This window comes from Argiope bruennichi, chromosome 10, assembly GCF_947563725.1.
Source record: "Argiope bruennichi chromosome 10, qqArgBrue1.1, whole genome shotgun sequence".
Taxonomy (NCBI): Eukaryota; Metazoa; Arthropoda; class Arachnida; order Araneae; family Araneidae; genus Argiope; species Argiope bruennichi.
In genome coordinates, this window is record NC_079160.1 from 48,170,290 (window position 1) to 48,189,932 (window position 19,643).

General features: G+C 26.3%; 2 protein-coding genes across 3 annotated transcripts in view; both read right to left on the reverse strand.

The window, feature by feature from the left end:
* The window catches only part of LOC129988072 (TBC1 domain family member 25-like), a 32,817-nt gene extending 23,820 nt beyond the window's left edge, over positions 1-8,997 (reverse strand). The window contains exon 1 of the mRNA XM_056096182.1: positions 8,787-8,997. Coding sequence (XP_055952157.1) covers positions 8,787-8,861 — 75 coding nt within the window. The 5' untranslated portion in view covers positions 8,862-8,997. The remainder of the gene's footprint in view (positions 1-8,786) is intronic.
* Positions 8,967-19,643, reverse strand: part of LOC129988074 (uncharacterized) — a 36,696-nt gene continuing 26,019 nt past the window's right edge. The window contains exon 2 of one of the 2 annotated variants that reach the window (XM_056096184.1): positions 8,967-9,086. In XM_056096184.1, coding sequence (XP_055952159.1) covers positions 8,967-9,086 — 120 coding nt within the window. Of the gene's footprint in view, positions 9,087-15,622; positions 15,764-19,643 lie in introns of those variants that run through there. The other variant, XM_056096185.1, reaches the window with a different exon arrangement.

Below are 19,643 nucleotides of genomic sequence, written 5' to 3' on the forward strand. Positions count from 1 at the left end.
GTATTAAAAACTAAAATTTGAAATTTTATCAAAAATTTGGATGCAAAAAAAACTGCAAAAACAGCAAAGGATTTGAACAATATAGCAAAGAAATTAAGATTAAAATGAGTAATTAATCTAAAAATCTATTAATTAGAAATCAATTTGATTATCTATTAAGATTTATAATCAATTTAATTAAAATGTCAATTTTGAAATTTTTTATTAGCTTTTCACGCTTTTACCGATTTTGTTTCGATCTTCAGAGTATCAATTGAAAATTTCTTTTCATACATCTTTTGTTCATTAACATAAATGTGTTTTTTAATTTTATTTTAAAAATGTAGAACTTTTTATTAATAATTTTCGTTACTGCGATCTTTTACTTTCACAATTTTTGAATTTTTCAAACTTGCTTTTAAACAGGTGAAAAGATTAATTTATAATTAAATTTTTCCTATATTAAAGCATGGTATTATCATTCAGAAGTCCAGAATATCAGGAAATGGATGAAAAATCAATTATACATTTCATCTCTACAAACACGAATCAATTTAGATAAAAAGCTGTTTTGCATTAATTAAATAACCTTTTGTTAAACTATTGCATAACATATAAATGCTTTTGCCATCTGAGATAAGATCAGAATAAAGTGCAGTGGAATAACACTGTAAGAGTACTTATTTATGGCTTTGGGGGACGGAATTTACTAGTGCATTTTTTAAAACAAGAATTTAGTTCGTTAATTGTCTGAAGCTTAGATTTTTTTAAAATTATTCAAAATCTAATTTTTTTTCTCAAATATCTCGAAAATTTTTAAATCGTGATCAAATTACGATGCTCATAAACAGATTTTATCTTTCAAACGTCCATACTACGGTAAGAACGTTTGAGAGTATCGAGCACACAACCTTCTGGTGCCTAAGCTAAATTCTACTGTCAGGCACTAACAACTCCAAAATTTTGTATTAAATACATATATATTATATATATTACCAGAAAGACATTTTAATCAAGCAAAACTATTGCGTTACACTTTTGGTAAACAATGATTAATAAGGGATGTAAGAAAATTATTTAAAGTAATTATATTTCAATATGAGTATAAGGCGAATTATCCATAACATATAATAATCAAATTCAAGAATGAGTGTCGAGAGAATGTATTATAACTTTGCTCTTTTTATGTATTTTCATTTAATTTCATTCCATTTAAAAACTTAGTGACTAAAATAACTTCATAATTTTTATTGTCTTTTTAAATAATTTAATTTCTATAAACTTATTCGTTTTGTCATAAATCTAAATTCAATCTAAACATGAATAATTTAAAAATGAAGGCTTAGTCTGGTCCATACAAACTTAGGAAAAACATAATTTCATTCTGTAGCTACATTTGGTTCTGACTTATTCTCAAGACTATTAAAAGAAACTTTTTGTGAAAATAGTATGATGACCATTTTATAAACAAATTCATTTATCTAAAATGATACCCTTGAAAGCATTAATATCCGCCTATTTCAAGGTTTACCTTCTAATCGCTACTACACTTGACAGTTCAATTAGACATTCACTAATAAGGGTAATGTGTATAATGTTATATAGCATACACACATTTAAAAATGTTTACACACTTTTAACAAAGATCTTTATAAAAATAAAAAAGCTTTAATAATAGGTTATTGAAGTTCTAATAATCGTAAAAAATGTGGAAATTCTAATAATCGATTATTTCTCTTCGAATTAGATAGTTAATTACGGATATGTGCATACGGAATAAAACGATAAAAAATTTATCTATAACCATCATAATAAATTTGGATTTTAGTAGAAGTATTGGCGGTTACATGATAAAAGCAGAAACCAAATTTATTTGATTACAGCTTAGAGGGAAAGTTTCTTGCTATTGAAAATGTTTGTAATTAGTTTTAAAAACTCTTAAAATACAGAGAACCATAGCGATGAAAAATGGGGAAGAATTTTGAATGGATGCAATAAACCTTGGAATGGAATTGAAGAATGACTGCCAGTGTTGGTGCAGCTTATAAATACAGGACTAAACAAGGTTCTTTATAGTAAAATGCTGTTTTCTACAAATATTAAGTACATAATTCTTTCATTATTTATATAAATTAATAAATATTCAATTATGTTCTACTTTCTAGGAATATTCACGAACCAGCTATTAATATGACTTTCCTATTTGATTTCCATACAGTTTCAACCAATTTATCAATAAAAGCATCGCAAACCACCTTTTGAGTACATAATTTTTTTTAAGTATAGTTTTACTCATTCATGAGTTAATTTGATTCAGAAACCCCCTGTTGAGTTGGAGACCACATACGATCATACTGAATATTTAATGGATCAGGATGTAAATAGGGAACTAAGAAAAAGAGTTTTCTCAATCCTTTGAGTAGCGGGATCTCTGGATGGGGGTTGATTCTATGCTGCCATTCCAATGTAAAGTAGATAAAAATATTCAATGTAGTTGGTGACCACAAAATTTCGGGATACAGTTAAAAATAATGCCTAAGGAAAAAAATTTCTAATTATGAGCTATCGAAAATTGCTCGCAAGAAATAATAATAATAAAAAACAACGTTGTTAATGATTAAGAAATAAATCAAATTAAAAAAAAGGAATAGACCAGTGAATTAATATCCTTCTTTGGAATTACTTCTTAGAACAAGCAAGTGGAATCGTCTCTTAGCAATCGAATTAAATTAGTATTCAAAATATTTTTAGCACAGTATGACCTTCAAGAATTCACAAAACGATTTGTATATTCATTAGCCCTATCTACCCTTCAATGAGGAAGTAAATACCACATAGCTTGCGGCAATGACTAAGGTCTATTCTAATGTCTACTGTCACCACCCAATAATTGAAAAAAGTCGAGATAAAATCCAATTAGCCTTTCTTTTTCCCTCCATATCTGATATGAGCTGGTTCATGTTTATTCAAACTAACGATGTGGATTAATGTCCTAAGACATATAAAGAATATTATTTCTCAGAGAAAGAATGGGAAGAAGAAGCCATTCAAGCAGGTGTCTGTCTGCACCTGAATAAACTGTGTGATACGAAACCTTCTGCTGAAGGTTTTTTCACGACTGATCTAACAAATGACGTCCAAATTTCGAAGAACATCCAGAGTTGTAAAATGTTTCTACACGTGTGGGCTGACTGCGTGGTTGCTAGGTATTCTCAGTTGATTTTATGCATCTTATTACCATGAGTTTAATTTATTTACAAACAAATGCTTGGTTGGTTAATCAAAAATTGATGATTCTTACTTTACAACGGAATAGTTTTCATTAGAGTAACTGAAAGGGATTTAAAAAGAATTAGAACCAAAATAAATGCAATGAAATCTGCAATAAAATATTTATGATAGGATCATAGCGAAACATTTTATCAAAAAAGAAATTGAAATATTGGCTTTCTTATTAAATCAATCAATGAATGATATTGGAAGATGTATTAATGTCAATGTTACGGAATAGCTATATTATACATCAAATAAAGCTGATTTAGGGGCATTTGAGGGGCTCGTTTAATGCTTTGAGATCCAGATGAAGGGGCCTTAAAATTATTCGATGTCCATCGCCATGCTAAACTGATGATTAATCTACAAAAAGGGCGAAGGCCTTCAATTAATTATGCGTATATGGCTCACGAACCTAAGATAATAAAAGCTATTTTGGAACTTAAAACCAGAATTTTAGCCTCCGTTTTTTTTCTTCTCTCTAATAATTCTAAATTATTTTACTTAGCATTCAACGATTATAACATCATATGATAAGATCGAATTGTCACAAAAATTTATTCCAGAAATTTCAATATCGGTTAAAATTAAAACTCTGGTTTCAATTTTGGACTTTGCAATAAAAAATTTTCTTTCTTAGCATACATATGAATTTCTAGATTGTCCAACAATTGTCAAAATTTCTTTTCAATAAAGCCATTTAATATGTTTTGTTGTTGCTTCATATTAGGGCACATTAATTAAGTCATTGTTTAAGATTCAATGAACTGACATTAAACAAAATAACACCTGAAATACTTTGCAACAAGAGAATTTATGTTCGCATATACAGTATAATGTCAATTAAAAGGTTTTCTACCCTTCTATTTGAAAAATTACATCAAACATTAATACAGTATATCAATGTGAAAAGTTTAAGAAATGAAAAAAAAATCTTGAATGTATATTAGAGCCTCCCTACATGCCTCTTACTCAAGAATAATTTAACTATTTTTTGATTAGCGTACCACTTAGAAACTATACGACAACTAAACTTCTTCAATGGACTTCAATTTGAATCAATGGTCAAATGACGAGGACGGCATCTGAGATCAAACCTCTCTAAATTTCTACAACAGAAAAGATGTACAAAATACACCCACGGACAGATGTACAACTTTAATAGATAAAACATTCTTCAAAAGATATATGTGGGAAGTTAGGTGGAATTGAGTCACAAACCCACGAATTCTGGCTCCGAATCTCTCCCACTACGACACTACTTTTTTCCTCTCCTCGACGATAACAAATAGTCTTTTGAATTAAAAACCGATCCTTAACTTATCTGCTAATCTTTTCAAATATAATTCTACAAATTAAAATCTCAAAAGTATCAATCAAATCGCAGCTGTTCCTCAGAAACGTTAGAACTATTAGCAGGGGTCGTCGAAGAGAGGTCGCGAAAAAACGAAGAAATAAAATTTAGAAAGGCATTCATTCAAAAGAAAAACCTTTCATTATTGATGATGTATATTTATTAACAGATATATTTAATAAATGTAAAAACTAACGTACATTTTTAAAAATGTGTAATAAGCAGAATAAGGCGATTTTTATTAATATTTTAAAGCAAAATACAAGTGAGAGAAAAGGTACCAAAATTGACTCGAAGATAACCTCAATTAAAAATTGATAATTTCGGATCCAAAGTGTAAAAGGACGAGAAACCTTTCTACAGATAAATCTTAACTAGATAACGATCGATTTTCGTATTACGCTGAAAGCTAATAAAATGTGTCAAGAATACATATTTCAAAGTCTGATCCCAATTTCTACTCAATTTGATTCAAATGATTTCAAAAAATATATTACAGAGAAAGATCATTACCTATTAAAGAAATTTTGAAGGCCCAATCTTAAATACTAATCGTGAACTAATTTGCAACGAATGAACGTTTATCATTTTTTTATTCCATTCATATAAATCTAAAATATAGATATATTTATTTTAGATTAAGAAAAATTGAATATGATTTTATTATTCTATTCCATTTATATAAATATATTTATATATAAATGTATTTATATTATAAATAAATTTATTTATAAATAAAATAATAAATTTTGAAATTACTTTGATAAAAAGCAAGGAAGAAATTTTCATCAGAAACATACGAAAATGCATAAAAAGCAAACTTTTAAATTATCTTTCTTTAGAAATAAGAAGGAAAAAAAAAGATCTTATCTGAAATGTAATAAATAAACAAACCACAACAAATAAAAGATCAAAATTGAAAACAGAGTAAGCATTTGCGAAGAAGTAACGGGATTCATGATGTAGCGTGATTAAATTACAAAAGTCTTTTGCCTTATTTCGCATCTCTTACAATGAAGAACTCTTCAAGTAACTGATGCTTTTTCTGGAGTAAAGATACAAGTTATATTTATAAATAAATGATACATAAATGGAATATATGAAATCACATTTTAATTAAACTCTGATGGTTTTCATTTTGATTTAAGGATTAATTTTTCTTCTAGCCTTTATTCATTAATATATATATAATTTCTTCGCAATATTTTTGCAAATTTTTTAGAACTGGCATTCAAGTTTTTTTGCACGATTAAGGAATAAACGTTTCATTGTTATTTATTAAATTTATAATTATCAGCATAAAAAATTAATGAATACTTATTCATAACACAAAAATTATTAATCATAGCATTAACCAGAGAGAAATTTCTAACAAAAGAAAAGATGGCCCAGCATAACTGACATTTGTATTTATTTACGTCTTTTGTAAAAATGGAATGAAGCTAAAAAGAAACAGTAAGTGGCACCTGACAATGAGAAAAAATAATTTTGAATAAGTTATTTAGTTGGCAAAAATATTTAATAGCTTTTTGATAATGCCAAAATGAGAGACTGTATCGATTATTTAAATTGTAAACGATGATGTAATTAGTTTGTAGCAATTTTTGAAGATACAACTTTCAAATGCAAATTTAAACTTTATATGGCAAAAACAGACCTATTATTCAAATTGAATTAATATTCCAGAGGATAACTTTATCTAATTACCATAAATATTTTTTTATCATGCAGCATTAAAAACCCTTTTACTACTTTTATCCATAAATTAAAAAACGGAAAAGATAATGATTATAAATAAAACACTCAAATTAATTTCACACACAGAAACAGAGTTTGATCTCTGCCAATAAAACGGACCCCATGTAACTTTGTTATCTTTATAACAAATAAAATATGATTTATTTCTTCAATCACGCGAATAATCATTAGACTCATAAGAGGAAGAAACACTTAATCTTAGAGAGTGATTCTGAATGTGATAAGAGGATGGAGATGACATATGACAAATGTGATTCTGACTCAAAAGGTATAATTTATTCCGAGTGGGATTAGATCCTATGATTCAAAACTTCCGAATCGCGTGCTTTGGCGAAACCATAATATTTCTTTTGGCACGTGTTAAAAGGTTCAGGATTATAAAATAAAATACACAGAGAAAGGTGGAAAACAATAGAAAAGTAAATTATGAGAGGTTTTAATTACAATTAATATTTAAATTTTATTTAAAATTGTATTTAAATTTAGTGGCTTTTTTCCCCATTACTGCAATGTGCATATATGTACAAATCTATTTTTAATGCAATTTCTTGGAAATATTAAATTCGATTCTTAGCTTACAGAAAATTCTATTCTTTCATTAAAATGTCATTTTTTAAATTAAAACATTCGAATGTAATATATTAATTCATAAACCATTAATGCGTAATAGATTTTCGTAAATAATTAACAAAAACATACACGCATTTAGTCAGCGCGAATACTTTATTTAATATGAAATAAAACGCTCGATTAGTCTTTTTTTTAAAAAGGAGAGCGAATCTTAATGAATAAAATAGTTTTTACAATTATAAATTGGGGGATGGAATGGTCAACACAGAAAACTCGGTCCTCTTTTTAGAGATCTTAAGAGTTTGTAATGATTCGGTATGGTAGAATTACTGGCTTGCTTTATCAGAAATTCCACATCAAGATAATTTTAAATAAAAAAATTATTTCGATAAATTCGATTTAAGCACTGTTTCTTTCGTTATACCAGAATAAAAACAATTAATCCAAGATTCTTGTATAAATAGAAAAAGGAAAACATTAACTATTTATATTTCTTAATATTCATTTCAAAATTTTCAGTTCCGTTAAACCAAAATCTAGAATTTTAGTTATTAACCGTTGCATTTCTTCTGAACAAAACAGTACCGGATTTTACAAATTCAGTTACAGTTTAATTTTGCTTTATTAAACAATAAACGTCAATTTTTCTAAACTGTAAAATGAAATCTATAATAACATTCTTCAATTCACTTATAAAAAATAATAAACATGCAGATCTTAATCTGAAACCAAACTTTATTACACAAAACTTCCGAAAATCCTATTTTTTTTTTTTCCGCAGAATCTTTTATTGCACGAATATATACCACTTGTAATTTGATCTTGCTTTCGAATCGGAACACTTATCTTTGGAATTAAATCATCGATAAATAAATCATTTACGCACATTGATCAGAATATTCATCTTAAACGCCGGGTGATGAGGAGATAAAAAAATTATCTCCATTACGTATTAGCCGGCATTCTTTTCATAAACGTTTGAAAATTTTTGAAATTAGATAGATTTAGTAGATTGCTTGTGGTATAAATTTTAATTCATAAAACTCTGAATTTGAATAAAATTTAAAATAAAGTGCTAAAATTTTGTAATTCATTTGAAATTCTATATACTATAATACAAAACAAACAATTTTTACTTAACATAAATTAGAAGAAAAATAATAAATAAAAAATAAAAAACAAAAACAAATAGCGATGAAAGTGAAAACTAATTTTTATTAAAATCTCTTACTTTCAATATTATTATATATATTTTTAAGGATATTCAAAACTGAAGCCAATGTAAAATTTAAATATAAAAAAATGTAAAATATTAAATATTCCAGAATTTAAATATTGGATCGAAATCGGAAATTATAAATAAATATTGAGAATAAGTACAATATAATTAAATGTCTTGTTTTGTTATTCATTAATCCATTGATATAATAGTTTGAATTTCAAGTCCACCGATTCTACGATACAGCAAAGCAGAAATTTTATTTTCGGGAGATCTTACGAAAATACCGCCTTTTCGAAGAGAATATTCGAATAGACAAATTTGACAATTGAGTTGTTTTTTTTTAAATATTTATATATCTAAAGTAGTAAACATGACTTCAATCTAAGAAAAGTTTTAATCGAATTTAAAACTCTGACACAGATGTTACTATGTTTTAAAAATTTATAAAAATAAATAATGGCAATCTAGTGAATTGTTTCAGATACCGGCAAATTAAATTTGTTAGTGTAAATACCAACAAAATCTTTCCAAAATTTTTTGCCCGTAAAATAAATACAAAGACATTCAAATAAAACCATTTCAATTCGATTTCATAAAACATTTTTCTTTAAAAAATTTTAATAAACTTACTTTCAGTAACTTGGCTTTTACTTTCACATAGGGTTTTAGGTGAAGATCTAAAATATCAGACATATCGTAAGTCATCGTAAAAGAAACCACAACGCTTGGAAAATAGTAAATAAATAAACAGTCAACGCTGGTCGACACAAAACTTGAAATGTGCAAATATTGGAGACATATTCTAAGACATCAATATTTCAAGATCATTTTGTTAAGTGCCGAAGAGTCAAAAGGAACGGATACCCTATTCCAGTCAGCATGTTTCACAAGACCAGACGTCATCTGTACGTCATATTTTCCTGCTGCCATCTGTCGAAAAACAAAATAACTATTTTGATAAAATGTTACGACAGCTGAAATTAAATTGATAGGAGACCTAGCAACAGAAATCGTATTTTAAAGAATAGATCTCCGGGTTAGGTTCAACGCTGCAATATCAAATCGAAATTTTATCATTTCTTTCAATGCTGAATGTTAATGTTTCGATGGACTTTGGATTTTGGTTTACCATATTTATTATTTTGTTTCGATTTGTTTTTCATTTAATAGAACACTTTTTTTTCCCGACTGATCAAAGTTTGTAGTGAAAAAAAAAAAAAAAAAGGGTTGAAGGGGGAAAAAAAAGTATTGATAGATTTGGTAGATTTTACATCAGCATAATATCTTTATTTTTTTTTAATACACATTGTGCTTTAGAAACAAAGATTTGGAAATAATATCAATTAACAATCTTTTCGAATGCTATCTGAAAGTTATTACTTTGCATAAGTCATTTGACTAAAACATCTTCATATAACACGAAGGAACTTTTAAAAAAATACCCCTTCCTTCCAAAATGGCAAAGGTACAAGTGAACCGTTTGAATGATATAATTGTTATTGATGTAAATATCTTTGTATATTTAATTTCATTAAGTGCAATCAATTTATCAGTTAAATGTAATTAAAAAAATTTTCATTTCGAAATAATTGATAAATTAGCATTTAATTATTAGATTTTAACTATGTATACATTAATAATTAAAAGTAATTAGGTGATTTTGTGACTCAGACATAAAAAATTATTGAGAAAAAAAATGGAAATCTGAGAACATGAATAATCATGGTCGGTATTAGAAAATCTTTCAAGAAGGACAATTTACATGTCTCAGTTTTGCATATTTTCCAACCATATACTTTAACTTGTATCCATGCTTTTTACTATTAATGCCAGTACCAGTTATTTTAATTCTTATCTGAACACTTAATAAAAATATTTTAGAGTATAAAAATTATTTTACTTTTTGGCGCTTCTTTATTTTACTTTTACTTTTTATTTCTCTTCATTTCCTTTCTGACATTCATGTAAAGTTTAAATATTATTTATGCCAATAAAAGCACCGATTAACTAAAATAAACAATTACAAAGTTACAAAGTTTTTGTAATTTAATTAGAAATGACTAGTAAATACGAAGTATAAAATAATAAATATAACGTATTTAACTTTGAATCAAATCATTTTTTTAATTTCATATTAGCCACCTTCGACTACCAGCTTGCTTGCGAGGAATGTGGATTGTATTTAATTTCCATTATTATGCGTTATTTGATATTCATGGTTCCAAAAAATAAAGCTTCAACAAAGTATTCTCACTTTTCAATTGTGACTGATATTTAAGCTGTGTTATTTAACACTTTTGCACCTGTTTATATTCTATATGAATATCCCCAATGGAATCAAACTACAAGACTTAACTGTCTAGTTCATCTAAACTTTCTGTTCCCTCGTGGAAAATAAGCATTTCATTCCAGCATCAAATTGGTAAAGAGCATTTTACATCTAACAGGTTGTAAAGTAATTTAAAACATGTTGATAAAAATAATTAAAAAATATTAACCAGATCTTTGAATTTACTTATTATATATCTTAATATACGTAATATCTTAGAGAACGTTATTTGTAGATTTTACATAAATGGAAGAAAGAAAAGAAAATGTTTACTAAAACATGCATAAAATTTATTTTTTAGCTTTCAACGATAAAAAACAACAACAGGGAATTCAGTTAAAATTGTATAAACAATGAAAACAGTTTAAATTTCTTTACAGCAATGACAATTATTGATGCATATTTATGTATAAAAATATTTTTAACAATATGTTAAAATTAGGTTAAAAAAATCGACCAATCAGTATTATTGAAAATTATGGTGGTGCAAAATTTTAAATAATAAAATAATGTAAATATTTCAAAAATTATTAACAAAAAATGCAAACATTTCATATAATCTTTAATGTAGAAAATGGCTCACAGGTACAGTATGAGTGCTGCAAAACTTGAGTAATAATGATAATCTCAACTAACACTTCATCTTTATTGTAAGATAAATAAATAAATAAATATCAGAATGAAATAGGAAATTTTATTTGCATATCGGTAGTATTCACAATGCACTGAAGAAGAGATTAATAGAGAAGATTTAAAGAGATAAATACAGAAGATTGGGAAGTAAAACAGAAAATCGTACATTTTTAGCTGAATGGAGCTTCTTTTATTAGATAGAATAATTCAGAATTTAATGCAGAATTATTATTATCTACTATTTATTGCAAATTTCATAGATTTTTGAAATTTATGTTTCCAATTATCATAAGAAAATCGAAGACATTTAGAAAGCTTTTATATTTCAATTAAGTCAAAATATCTAGTTTTGATTTTTTTTTATCTATTCATTTGCTATTTCATCAAAGACATGTCCAATAGTTTGATCTTAACGATAGAATCCGTCAATAATTTTTAATTTCTGCAAATAAAAATATAAACGTTCTTGAATTTAGTATGAAATTTATGAAACAATTTATTTGGATATGGCACTGAAATAATTTGTTACTGAAGTAATAAAAATTAACAAGATCTAAGATTATCGAAAAAAAAATTAAATTATATAAACACTAATATAAGACACTCTTCACACTTTTAATCTCAGTCTTCATATTTAATTCTGCTTTTTTATTTAATAGACCTGATTAAGAAATATTTATTTATAATAAATAGTATGTATTTTACGAAATGATTTTATTAAAGTATAATACATTCAAATAATTTCATATCTAAAATAGTTTAAAATATAAAACACTCAATTCATGAAAGAAAATAACTACATCATGTAGAAAAATTCAGACGAGGAACCTTGTTCATACATTCATGTAAAATAAGAAATTTTATGAAATGCGTTCATTTAATCGGATTGAAGTTGTCTTACATTTTTGTTGTATTTCGTTTTCTATTTATATTAGTAATTTTTTTAATTATATTTTGTTCTCGAAAAAATATTTTTTTAGATGCCTTTTTCTTTTTCTTCTTTTAATTTTTTCTTTTATATTAAGATCAAAATAAAATAATAGTGATGTTATTTGCCTTTTAAGCAGCGTATTTCTTAAATCTGTATTTGTTTTAGTCTCTTTATTCAGAATCTAAAAACATTATGAAATTCCAGCTTAAAAGTATGAATAAAAATGTTTTTTTAGAACATGGAAAAAATCGAACATAATTAGCAAAATTATCATTACATTGAAAATCTCTAATAAATCTTTTAACTTTTATAATTTAATTAAATTTTAAATCCAATTTTTAAAAAGATTTGTAATTTTTAATGCCTTTCGTTCCTATCAAAAATAGTCTTTCAAATCCGAATTATAAAACCCATAAAGATTTTTTTATGCTTCTAATTCACATTTTAACTCTTCGCATTAATTTATAGAAAAAGTTTATTTTATTTTATTTATTTATTTTATTTAAAAATCCTCCTTATTTTAAAAGAAGGATTTTTTATTATTCTTAAAAGATTAGAAAAGTACTTTTTTTTTATCAGTGATCAATATAAGATTTACAAAATCCATTAGCTTAAAGACAGCGAAATTAAAATGCTCTAAAAATTCCTAAAATATAAATACACTAGACTCTGCTTCTCTTGCTGAAATAAAATAGAATTAAAACAGAATAACTATTTCCATATTTTTCTGTATTCTCTTTATAGAATAAAAGATTTGCAATGAAAAAATATACATTTTCAATTATATGCATTTTCTGGCATATAATAATGCATTTTCTGGCATGCATCAAAAATATGCATTTTCTGGCATTATCAGAAAAGGGAATGCATAAATTCTCTATTAATTAACATTTATTTTTATAAAATAAGATTTATTTGTTTTTGAGTAAATCATTGTTATTTGTTTCGTTTGAGTAAAAATTGGAAAATCAGAAACCTTGATAATCAAATCCTTTCTTTAGAAGACATGTTAAATATATTCGTGCATTTAAAACTTGGCATCAAGTTCACATGAAAGAATTTTTGCTTATTTAACAATGAACATTTACGCTTAAAAATAAACATATTATTAATGGGAATAATATGTAAGCAATATTTATAAAATTTTAAAAATTTTATTTAAAATATAAAATATTTCACATTAAATTATAAAATACTTTCAATTAAAATTTAAAAAAATATTACGTATTATTTTTTAAACCTATTCGATAAATAAAAATGAGATTTCTATTTGTATTCGTGTATTGTACAGTTTGGAAATGAATATATTCTTTCCTCAATTTAAAAAATGATTAATCACAAGATTTCAATTGAGATTTTTAGCTTCATGTCATTAGAATATAGCAAAATTTCTCTACTATCAAAAATCCTTTTTTAAAGTAATAAAAGAAAATATCTAGTTTCATCAACTGCGTATGCATAATTTAACTGCTTTTCTTATTTCATATATTCTTTAACTTAATAAATTTAAAATAAACATATGAAAAATGTTTTTATATTTGTTTGGCAGGAAATTTCAAATTTCAGATAGTTGAACGTATAACCCAGATATTTTTTTTTTCTAAAATATACATACATGTCTTAAATCTTCTTTGTAACTTACTATTTTGACAAATTGATATTTTAAATGAACATTTCAAAGTTTGAATAGAATATCAGAAGTAATTAAATTTAATTACGAATAATTATTTCGATTCTTATTTTTTACAATGTTGCAAGACATCATCTCGAGTAATTACCTGGTACGACGCGTCAGGTCAAGCCTGCCGGAAGCACAAAATTATACTACGAAAGTGAAAAAAGTAAAAAAACTCTATTTTTTAGTGCTTTATTAAGACAATTATTTCTTTGTTAAAGTTACTTCAGATTGCATCTTCAGTCAGAAATTCCAATTTCATTACTATTAAATGGGATGCAATTGAATTTCACACTTTGTGAATTTTGACAAAAAAAAAAAAAAGCTGAAAATTGTATCAAACATTAATATTTTAAAACGATGGTAGAATTGAAAATTTTTGAATTCATTAGCTGAATCAAAAATTTAATATTTATAGATACAATATACGAAGTACCGCTTTTTTATATTATTTTATTTGTTTTAATAATTAGATGATACGACTAGAGTTTCTTGAGATTAAATTTATTTTCAGTTTTTTTTTTCAATTAAAAATTGCAAACATTAATCATATTAATTGTCACAAACTTCGATCAAAACATTTCTTATATTCCAATACTTATGAGCAAAATTTGAAGTACATATAACATAAAAATATTCATAACAAAGAATAAACTTGTCCAATTTATTGGAAAACCAAGGAATTTCTTCCTTAAGAAAATCTTGTTCCCAAAGATAATTCTTTAAACCGAATCAAGGCAAATATGATCGTCCTGGTTCCTACAAGAATCTTATTTCTTACAAGAATTCTAGAATATTTAAAACCTTAGTATTCATGTTTCAATTAATCTGTTTTTCGAATGCTATGCCTTTTTATAACGTATATTACGTAATTAGACCTTTGTAAGATTTAGCGTTAATTGGGACTTTTAAAGTTTATGCTGCATATTGTCATATTGATGTGTTATAATCATACACATATTGGTCTGATAATCCAATATATTTGTTTATATCATTATAAGCAATTTATATTGATTTATTTCACATTCTCATGCGACACGCATTTAATTTAAAATCAAATAAATTGTATCATATAGATCCATTTTTAATTTTAACGACTTCACTATAGGAAGCATTGAAACATAAAAAAACAGGCCTTTACTTTAATAAAATCAGTGCGAATTTTAAGTGCTGATTGCATTAATTAACTGCTTTTTAAGAATGATAGAAATAAAGATATTCAATTTTATTCTTATACTTATTTCTATTTCACTTTAATATTAAAAAAGAGCCGACCATTAGATTGGCATTTAAAGACTATTACTCTGCACTAATAAATATATTTAGAAAAAATATTATTGTAGAGCTAATATCTGACTCCCACACACGCTACAAAATGAGGCTACAAACGTTAATATGTATCGAAATCGAGATTTTATTACTACCTTAAGAGTGCAGCAAATACATGAAGAAGAAACAATATAAACATCCTCTTAATTTAAAATAAATGAAGATATTTGTTTCAAATTTCATTTTTTAATTAATTATTGAAGTAATTCATACATTGTCACAACTATATAATAAAGAAAGCTGCAAGCAATGCTTCATTTCATATCTAATTTTACATTGTCTTGCATTTCTCTTTCTGATGAAATTTTTTATCGCATCAGACTTGAAGTGTATTACATGAGAATTAATTAATTATATACGATCAAAGAATATCCCCACCCTAACTAGGCATTCAACTTTTGATTAAATTATCATCTTTACCAACAATTACAAGACCTTCGAGGTGGCACCTCGAAATGAGGATGAGATGCTTCCGGCATGGTGGTTGGATCTCGCCACCCTGGAGGGTACACAAATAGGTGAGGGATCTGACTCCTCCCATCGATGACGGGACGTACTTCCTTCGGGAAGGGTTGTACCGTGACCGGTGATGGCCCTTAGGACTCAACCACAGTTCCCTCCAGTGTTGCTGTTGCGGCAGTCCGGTCATTCAGTTTTATGGTTTAAATCTGTGTGCCTTCATGGCGGGTCGGAGAGTCAGATGGCTGAAACTGAAAATGGATTTCTAATGACCATCAACAATTTTGGTCTTCTCAGTTTAGCTAGAAGTATGCTGTGTCATAAAACAATACGTAATTCAACTTAAAAATATTACTATACTCCTAGGACAGAGAAAAACAGTTTACTTAACCAGCAATTTATTATGTATGTTCTTGAGATGCCACCTTTTTTTTTGGGGGGGGGATTAAATGCAATCCCTTACCTTGATTCAGACTATATTCGAATCTGCAACTCTTACTACTTAAAATTTTATTTATAAACACACAATATAATCACATTAGGCGTGGGTAGTTTTAAATGTAAAAGTAAAGTGGAAAGTTGATTCCTTATAAGTACTTTTGAGAAATATTTTTAAAATTTTTGTCAAAAGCAATATGATAAAAAAATTTAGCAATAAGAAATTTATAAAGAGTTTGGAATATCTCAAAATCTCTCTGCCAAATTGTAGTAATTGCATAATTTTTCAGTCCAAAAATAAAAAAAAGTTAATATTTAAGAATCTAGTATGATTTGATGATATGCATGTATATGATTTTAATTTGTGTCATTCTGGTGCATTCGTTTGGAGTTGTTTAATCTAAAAGTTTTGCAAATTTATTCTTAAATCTCTCATTGGGGCAGCGATAACGTGACAAGTATAGAATGTTTTATTTGAAAGTACTGTAAAAAAATGAAAGATAAACTCCTTTTTTTCGCATTTGCTCTTTACACATTTCAATGTCATCATTTCTTTGTTTTGGTTCAAAAAGAAATTATAAGAATTAGGTTGTATTAGAAAAAAATGCTGTAAAATTTGATATCTTTTATAAAATTGATAACGACTGCCTATCATCCAAAGTGAAACGCTGTTAGAAATTCTAGAGATATACGATCAATCAGAAATAATGACAAAACATTGCACGTTGAATTTTCGTGTGCGATTTAAGGCCTTTTGAATTGATATCGAAATGATTTCTAAATGTGGCTTATATACTGGTATCAATGTTTATTATAAAAAAAGGGTTATAAAAAATGTCTGGAGTTCTTTTTCCCAGCTATCTATGTTTTATTATTAGCGTAGTGATGCAACTTTCAGATTCTGTGTTTATAAACAATAATGTAATATATAATTTCTAATGAAGAAATAATTACAAATAATCTTAGATCGAAAGATGCTATTTATGTCTCTCTGTAAAAGAATATTATTTACTTTGTCTTTCATAATTGCAATTGTTAGTAAAAATCTTAAATTTTCATTCTATAGATGAAATGCGTAAACTGCGATATTACAGCATTAACATTTAATGAAAATTTCTTGGAGACACTTCACAAGAAAAATCATAATTTTTTTTCAGAACAAGTGTAGAAAATTATTAAATTAATCACTATGCAATTATTGAGTGATATAGCGCTCTCCTGTGTATTCTTTCAATTTAAATCATTTGTAAAAGTTTTCTGTATTAAACACCGAGTACTCAAACGAGTCACTTTATTAGATGTGAAATTCAATTCCATAGAAAAACATTGGATGCAAGAATTTTTCAGGAAATTTCATGTTTACTTTGCAAATATAGAATCTTTAATAAAATTTTTGGAATTCTATAGTGCAAATTTCGGAAATATCTCATTGTTAAACATGATAGCACTTCTTTTTCCTTAAATATATCCATGCTAGAATAAAATATTCGATATCTGTTTTCCTTTTACTGGTATTTGGACCTTAATTTTATATTCAGGAACACTGTGTCTTAGATTTAAATGAAATATTGAAAAACAACTTTAGACAAAGAAATATAATGTGCGTTTCACATGTGTTTATTTAACATGTTTCATATTTTTAAATATGGAATATTGTATTTAATTTTTCAGTCCTTCTTTGGGTATTAAAGTTCTGAAAATTTATGCAAATCTGTGATGCTGATGACAATGCAATATTTTAATACTTTCAAAATTTATTTCTGAACTAATCGACTAATTTTAATCGAATTGTGATATAAAAGTTTCATTAAGTGAAAAATTTGAAATAAATTTAAATACAGGATTCTTTCTTGATTTTAATAATGGACTATAATACTATTAAATACTAAAAAACAGAAAGCAATAGAAAATATTAAAAACGAGTAATATATAAAAAATAATTTTTTAAGTCCATTCCTACTTAGGTCAACAACAAAAATTTTATTTTAGTAACTTTTTATTAAATAATTACAATTAATATAAATATGTATATACATATGACAGAATTGCAATATTAAGTGGCAAAATAGAGCTTGGCGACATGGTGACGGATTTGGCGACTTCGGCGACCAAATAGAAATTATTGGACAAATTAAATTAATTAATTAATATTTGGAAAAAAAACTGTATTAACATCAAGTGTCATCCACTACAAGTTTAAAAAAATGTGTTTAAATTTGAGTGGATGAATAAAAAGTAGTTTATTAACGATTGAAAATTTGAAAAAGATATATATATATATAGAGAGAGAGTGAGCTAATAGTAGGAATTGAAAAAAGACTTTTTTTATAGTGTACTAAAAATAGAAACAGTTCTGTCTATTAAACTTATGGAAGCAAATAGAAAATATTAAAATTGAAAGGTGCTAAAAGCTATGCGATAAGAGAACTAAACCACAATGGATATCATAAGGAAAAAATCCAAAAATTTGATTTAAAATTAAAATATTTTATGAATATGACAGAAATTCCAATTTATTTCAAATATTTCTAATAGTACCTGATACTTTTACAATTTCTCTTTCATGTTCAAATTCTTGACTAAAAAATTAATTTCTGTTTTTGATACACAAATAAAAGTATGTTTTGAAGTTAATTTTATTACTACATACTTTTTTTATAAATTTATTCTATGTATTCCAGTAATGCCATATATTTTGTTTTTCTAAGAAATAACATTAGGAATATTTTTTTCAGCATTATACAGTATAAAAATGAATAAGATTAAACTATTCAAATAAATGGAAATAAATTCTCAGGAATTAAAAAAAATTGGAAAGCAACTTCCTAGTTTCTCCAGATTCCTTAAAATTGAAAGAAAATTGAAGGTGTCAGATATTACCAGTCAATTTATCAAAAATAACTGACATTGTTTAAACTGAATGTTGAACTGAAATTGTTTAAACTGAATGTTGAATAACTGAAATGCTGGCACTATGAATAAAAGCCGAACATTCACGCAGAATAGGGAAAGCAATGAGGAGTTTAATTTAGTGACCTTAGCTAGCCGTTTAGAAAAGATAGGACTATTTCAGAGCAAGCATCATAATTTTGAGCTCCAGTAATGATGACCGACGCCCTCCTCTCCAAACGTCTGTCTCGCGCAGATGTATACACGGAAGAAGGGGGGGGGGCGATTTTCTCACGTTATCAAATTTAGCTTGCACCAAAACCGTATAGATGACGCATTCTTAATCTAGCATCGAAATTGAGACCATAAAACTTGGAGGCAATTACTATATGTTCACATCAAGTGCCCATTCTCATATCGAATACATATGTGTGAGTCTAGTGTGTTCAAAACTAGCATAGTTTTTTTCTATTTTTTTAAGGAAGAAATTTTTTGAATAAAATAGAAAGTAAATCAGTATTTATTTTTAGTTTAAAGACTCCCTTACAGTCTTACATTTTCATTCTGATGAAAACTGAATTAAACTATTGTTAAAAATTTTTAAACTGTTCCCATGGGAAGATGGAAATATTATTTCTTCATTTCGAGAGAAACAGATAAAAACAGACTAATTTTGAAATATTCCATTTTAAAAAAATTACACATTAAAGTAGACAATAGTTCATTTCTCAGAACATCTTGTTTTAGATTACACCTGTAAATGATTATAATTTTCCCCTTCTAATTACAAACTAAAGAAAAATT